Source organism: Schistocerca americana, chromosome 5 (assembly GCF_021461395.2).
Source record: "Schistocerca americana isolate TAMUIC-IGC-003095 chromosome 5, iqSchAmer2.1, whole genome shotgun sequence".
NCBI classification, from domain to species: Eukaryota; Metazoa; Arthropoda; class Insecta; order Orthoptera; family Acrididae; genus Schistocerca; species Schistocerca americana.
This window is the reverse complement of record NC_060123.1, coordinates 335,712,740-335,718,750: the sequence shown is the minus strand read 5'-3', so window position 1 is coordinate 335,718,750 and position 6,011 is coordinate 335,712,740. Positions and strand designations below refer to the sequence as shown.

General features: G+C 38.4%; 1 protein-coding gene across 2 annotated transcripts; it reads right to left on the bottom strand.

Annotated features, from left to right (window-relative positions):
• Positions 1 to 460: 460 nt before the first annotated feature.
• Positions 461 to 5,819, bottom strand: LOC124615276 (60S ribosomal protein L35). 2 transcript variants are annotated; one of them, XM_047143030.1, is made up of 4 exons: positions 5,761 to 5,819; positions 5,409 to 5,545; positions 728 to 809; positions 461 to 650 (listed from the first exon to the last, which is right to left on the bottom strand). In XM_047143030.1, exons 1-4 carry the CDS (start codon positions 5,761 to 5,763, stop codon positions 501 to 503), a joined length of 372 nt encoding a protein of 123 aa, XP_046998986.1. In that variant the 5' UTR covers positions 5,764 to 5,819; the 3' UTR covers positions 461 to 500. The 2 variants fall into 2 exon arrangements, with proteins under 2 accessions (XP_046998986.1, XP_046998987.1); XM_047143031.1 differs by having other exon boundaries at positions 5,659 to 5,786.
• Between the last annotated feature and the right edge of the window lie 192 nt (positions 5,820 to 6,011).

The following is a 6,011-nucleotide window of genomic DNA, read 5'->3' as shown; positions in this document are numbered from 1 at the left end:
TCTCAACATTTTCAAGAAATTCATAACTAAGTCCTAATTTTAATTTTATAATGGTAGCAAAGGAACAAAAAGCAGAAGAGGCTTTTAACATCTCATGGTACCAGAAACCCTTTTTCATTATTAAAAGATAACCACTGTAAAAAAATGGACATCAAAACCTTCAAGCTTATCTACAGTATTAATATTTTATCACATGACTTCCTATAACTCATCTGACCTCTTTGACCTAATTACCACTTCACTGTGACTAAGCAAGCTTACTTCTGTAGGTACACTTTAATCTGTAATGGTACTCACTAGATGTTCAATGGGACTATTAATCTCTAAGCAAAAACAAATCTCTAATTGCATTGTGCCTTCACTTTCAGTAAAGCTGACAATGTTGAGAAAATTCTTTATGGAAAATTGACAAAACTTTATCGAAAGGAAACAAAAAATTTTGAGTAACTGCAACAAAAAGTTTCTTTTTACTTTTAATGCATTCAGTAAAGTACAAAAATTTATGCTTTTACAGCAAACTTCCTTGGGGGGAAAACACGCTTTCTCCAGATTTCTTTCCTTGTCTTCAGTTTTGCCTCATGTTTTGTTAATGCACGGCGCATAGCACGAGTCTTCTTTGGCCTCAGATCAAGGGGCTTGTATTTCTTATCCTAAAAAATAAAATACATATTAATCTGTTGCCAGATGGCCTGTTTTCCATACTAAATATATGAACACTGTCACTCACCTTGAAAAAATTTCTTAAATTTTCCTTCTGTTTCTGATGCATTACAATGTATACTCTAGCAATAGCTTTGCGAACAACACGTCTGGAAAAAAATTCCAAATTGTTAAGAACAGCCAAGAATACAAAGAAAAGATTACAATTTCACAATACCACCTTTTTACACAAAAAAAGGCCATGTCACTGGCAGGCATTAAAAAATTCAGTACCTTCCAAACCAAAACAATCACATACTTAAAAACCATAAACATAACACTCCTAATTCTTCTAAAACCAGTGGTATCTTATGATCACAAAAAGCATTAGCACAACAAACTCAGTAAAGCGATGAGAATATGAAAGGGAAAGTATCTACAAAAATACAGTTTTAAGTAACAAGGAGAAAGCAACTGCCACAATCATGTGAGCACTTTCATAAATGATGCAAGAAACAAAGCAGTAATTATATCGATATCTGCATACATTCTTCCTCACCAACGGCCTTGCCGCAGTGGTAACGCTGGTTCCCATCAGATCACCAAAGTTAAGCGTTATCTGGCTGGGCTAGCATTTGGATGAGTGACCATCCGACCTGCCAAACACTGTTGACACGCGAGGTGCACTCAGTCCTTGTGAGGTAAACTGAGGAGCTAATTTATTGAGAAGTAGCGGCCCCCGTCTCGGAAACTGTCACAGTCAGGAGAGCAGTGCTCTGACCACATAACCCTCCATATCCGCATCCAGTGACACTCACTCATGGGCAGAGGATGATATAGCAGCCAGTCAGTACCATTGGGCCTTCAAAGCCTGTTTGAGAGGAGTTTTTAATTTTTATACATTCTTCCTCTGTTCAAGGGTGTTTACCTTGCACATCAGAATAGCCATTGCCTTATCTAGAAGTGACACAGCATGAGAGCTGTAAGTCACCTACATAGAAAGTAGTATGAGGCTGCTGCAACAAAATTTACTAATTAAATGGTCAAATCTATCTCTTCCATCCACAAATCAAACAATAATTAGAAGGCAGCATGGTCATCAAGAACTAACAACTCCGTGGGTTTTCCTTCTAACTATTCTCCGGTGTTTTTTAAAATCCTGACCTCACCCCTCTCCCCCACACAAATTGGCAGTTCCCATTATACCTCACAGCAAGCACTGACAACATTACTGCACGGAACACAGAAGTGCGCAAATGGCCCTATTCTACATTTTTACTGCCCGATTGAAATGACCTATTTCTGTTACCCTCATTTTATTTTGCTGCTATTCATCTTTCAAACTGTACGACTGCTCAAACTTCAGTATGCAAAAGGATTTTTGCAATCAGCAAACCCAAGTTTTTATTTGTTCCACCTGAACTTTACTCTTTTCCCAAATTTCTACTTTATTCCCTTCACAGCTTACTCCCCAAATTCCTTTTCAAACTATCCTAAAATATACTGAAATGCTTAAAATTTCCATGTTTATAATGGCCATAATTACATGTCACCACATACTTTAAAGCACAAGTATGTGTGAACATACAGAAAGAGCAGATGTTCATAAATAAGCCTTGCTGTACCTCAGTTTTCCGTACATTTGTTACTACTACTTTGACAGTAAGGAGTAACACAATTTAACTTCTAATGTACTGCTCGCCCTGACAATACATACCCTGTTCTTGGGCTCATTACTAGATGGTTGTACAAATTACACAAGCAACAATTCACATCAGGCAGATCCAATGGCAATTTCCAAGAAGCCTTGAGTAAGTCATCCCTCACTGTGAGCAATATATAACATACGTGTACCGAGGCACATTGAGTAAGTGGACTGGTGTAGAGTCACACATTTGATATATTAATAAACATTGATCCACTCCAATGACTTAAAAAACTAAAAATATTATATCACATTCCCTTGTCAATGGACAAAATAATGGAAATACAGAAGCGTCCGATCCCGCCCGTCTGCTTTGACCCATGACTTCACAAATATGGTGGAAACGGCCATAAACCAAGATTCCAATATGGCGCATATAAAGTCGTTATGTACACATTATGAGGGCGAAAATATATCAAAAAACAAACACACAAACGTTCCACAAAAAGCCTAATGACACTAACGGGACAAGTGCAGGAAATAGGGGGTTTTTGGGTGGAGACAAACTAAATATAAACAAATTTATCAAAAAACAAAGACGATGTGACTTCCAAACGAAAGCGCTGGCAGATCGAAAGACACACAAACAAACACACAAAATTCAAGCTTTCGCAACAAACTGTTGCCTCATCAGGAAAGAGGAAAGGAGAGGGAAAGACGAAAGGATGTGGGTTTTAAGGGAGAGGGTAAGGAGTCATTCCAATCCTGGGAGCGGAAAGACGTACCACTAATATACAGGCACAAGCAGACATATAGGCCCATGTCTGCTTGTGTCTGTATATGTGTGGATGGATATGTGTGTGCGCGCGCGAGTGTATACCTGTCCTTTTTTCCCCCCTAAGGTAAGTCTTCCCGCTCCCGGGATTGGAATGACTCCTTACCCTCTCCCTTAAAACCCACATCCTTTCGTCCTTCCCTCTTTCCTGATGAGGCAACAGTTTGTTGCGAAAGCTTGAATTTTGTGTGTATGTTTGTTTTTGTGTGTCTTTCGACCTGCCAGCGCTTTCGTTTGGCAAGTCACATCATCTTTGTTTTTTGATAAATTTTTCCCACGTGGAATGATTCCCTCTATTATATTAAATATAAACAAATTTAGACACCCACCCCCATACATAACCACGCAAAATGACGAAAAAAACTGACGTCACAGAACTCCCTAAATACCACTAAACACAATATCATCTGGAATCTGACACTTCCCTTGAGCTATATAGCTCAACAGCAGCTCCTGATCCCATAAATTAGGACCTAACACTTCCCTTGAGCTATATAGCTCAAAAACATCTCCCAATACCAATACCAACATTCACAGCCACACATTGGGATCAAACACTTCTCATGACCTGTTATCCTTACGACATCTCCACATACAGCTGTCCCTGGTCCGAGACGCCGGAACTTTAAGTAAGCCTCATTTCTTCACGACTTCATCCAAAAATCCGAATAGTTGAAGAAATTTTACTAGAGACAATGCACTGTCCCCCATCATAGCTGACAACCGAAAACTGTTGACCCTGTCAGTCATATCTATACCTACCAAAGACATAAAAAAAAGCAATTTACCAAAATTCACACATGACGCCACACTCGCAAACTAAACCAAAAACATCACTTAACACATCACCAGACAGCACCACCGATTGCATCAAAACGACACCTACAAACACGCTACTCTCACAAACTAAATTCCGCACCGTCATGACGTCACACACCATTACAGCCTTATGTCACGGGTCAAAGCCGACGGGTAGGATCGGATGCTTCGGTCGACCCAAAATAATGTTCAGGCTCCTACCTCAAGTTCTTATTAATCCTTCCACCCAAAAGGAACCAACTGCTTGCTACTATAAGATGTTTGCATCAATTTAAAAAAACCAACGAGAGTCATGTCCCTGCTCTTAAAAAATATTTTTTGATGTATATCATTTAGGACTACTACACTGATAGGGGCCTGAACTAGCCTATTACTAGGTTAGAATGTAGTATAATTTTTTCCCCTTGAAATTTGGTGACATGCTTATTTGAAGCATATCTCAAACTCTAGGTCAAGTGGGAAATTAGGTGAAGCCAATGAATATGAAGAAGTTGTGGAAACAGACTGATATATGTTACACCAAAAGGCCAAGTTCACAACACGTTTAATGCACTTTGTTACCAACTACAAGATACATGGAGAAAAAATGTAAGACAAATATAAAGAGTATTTTCATGCACATTATGCATGTATAACTATAAAAAATGTAAGCGGGCATTGTGTAATTAACCTAAACGCTGTAATCCATGCTCAACATTTCTACCCCAGAAACTACAACTCGCTTCCTTGTAAGTTCTATCCATGTAAACTTGCTCCACGAACGTATCCCTGAACATTTAAGAGCTGTGATGGTTTCAAGCTGTTTCTTTGCGAATTAAGGTAACTTCTGCAGGTCTTCCTGCATTACATTTTCTGGCAATACAGTGTTAATCTACAGGACAGCATTGTAGGGATTCTAACAAACCATCCCCTACACTCTGATGGCACACCACACCATGTATAGCAATGCATTTTATCTTATAGGCATATCCTAACTTGTTCTCACAGCATGTGACTGCATTAAGAAGCTTAGCCACTTTAAATACAGCAGTACTGATGCTGCCAATTCTTTTCCCGCCTTTAATGCATTAAATATTTTCAGCAGCCTTGTTCCGTTGAATGGTAAAAGTTTCTGAGGTTTAGTAGCAGCAAAACATTTTACATTGTATGGTACATTACAATTTCACATACAACATATTAGCAAACCCAGAATCATGCACTTATACTCCCGGCTCATCACTAATCAAATTTTGCTCAGGTTTTCTAGCGAGACTACAACATTATACTAGCCATTATGTTATTACTGACAGATAAAAGCTCCTCTGTATCAACTTATTTGGTATACAAACAGTACAACCATGCACCATTTACATCTTAACAATTCAACACAGTGAGTCGAATCCTTTAGGGCTGTATTCCTGTGACAATGGGGAAAAAACTAACTTGGTTAACAGAACAACAAAGGTTCTAAATACTTTTGACCATACATACATTTTGGACAATTTCGACGCCGCTCCACCAGTAACCTTCGCAACTCGAAGATTCGTGAGTTCTGTTTTCAGCTCATCGAGCTGCTTCAGCAGCTCCTTCTTGTCTTTCGTACGAAGTTCCGAACACTTAACTTTCCCCTATACCAACAAAAAGAAAGAATTTGAAATAACGTGTACTTTTACATGGTAATCTACACATCTGTAACTGCTACTGTAAATTCTAACAAACGAGTATAACAATATTATACTACCATTTCGTTAATATTCTATGCCAAGTTTCACAATGAATTTATCCTAACTCAGGCTGCGGATTGATCAGATACAGAAACATTCAAGAACACATGTGTACTCACCATTTTCGCTGCGTTGAGAGCCTGAGCGAAGCAGCGATATTTCTTACATCAGAGATGCTCTGAAACATTTCGTACCAATATTGCACAACAAAATTCCGAGAAATTTTTATCATAAATTTATGTTTTTAAAAAACATTCTTGTAGTTTCATCTAAAATAAGTTCATAATATACGAATTATATTTCTGAAAGACAGCAATCACCAATGATTCATCCAGCTGGTGATAAAAGTTGCACCTGTGTTGACTCCGTA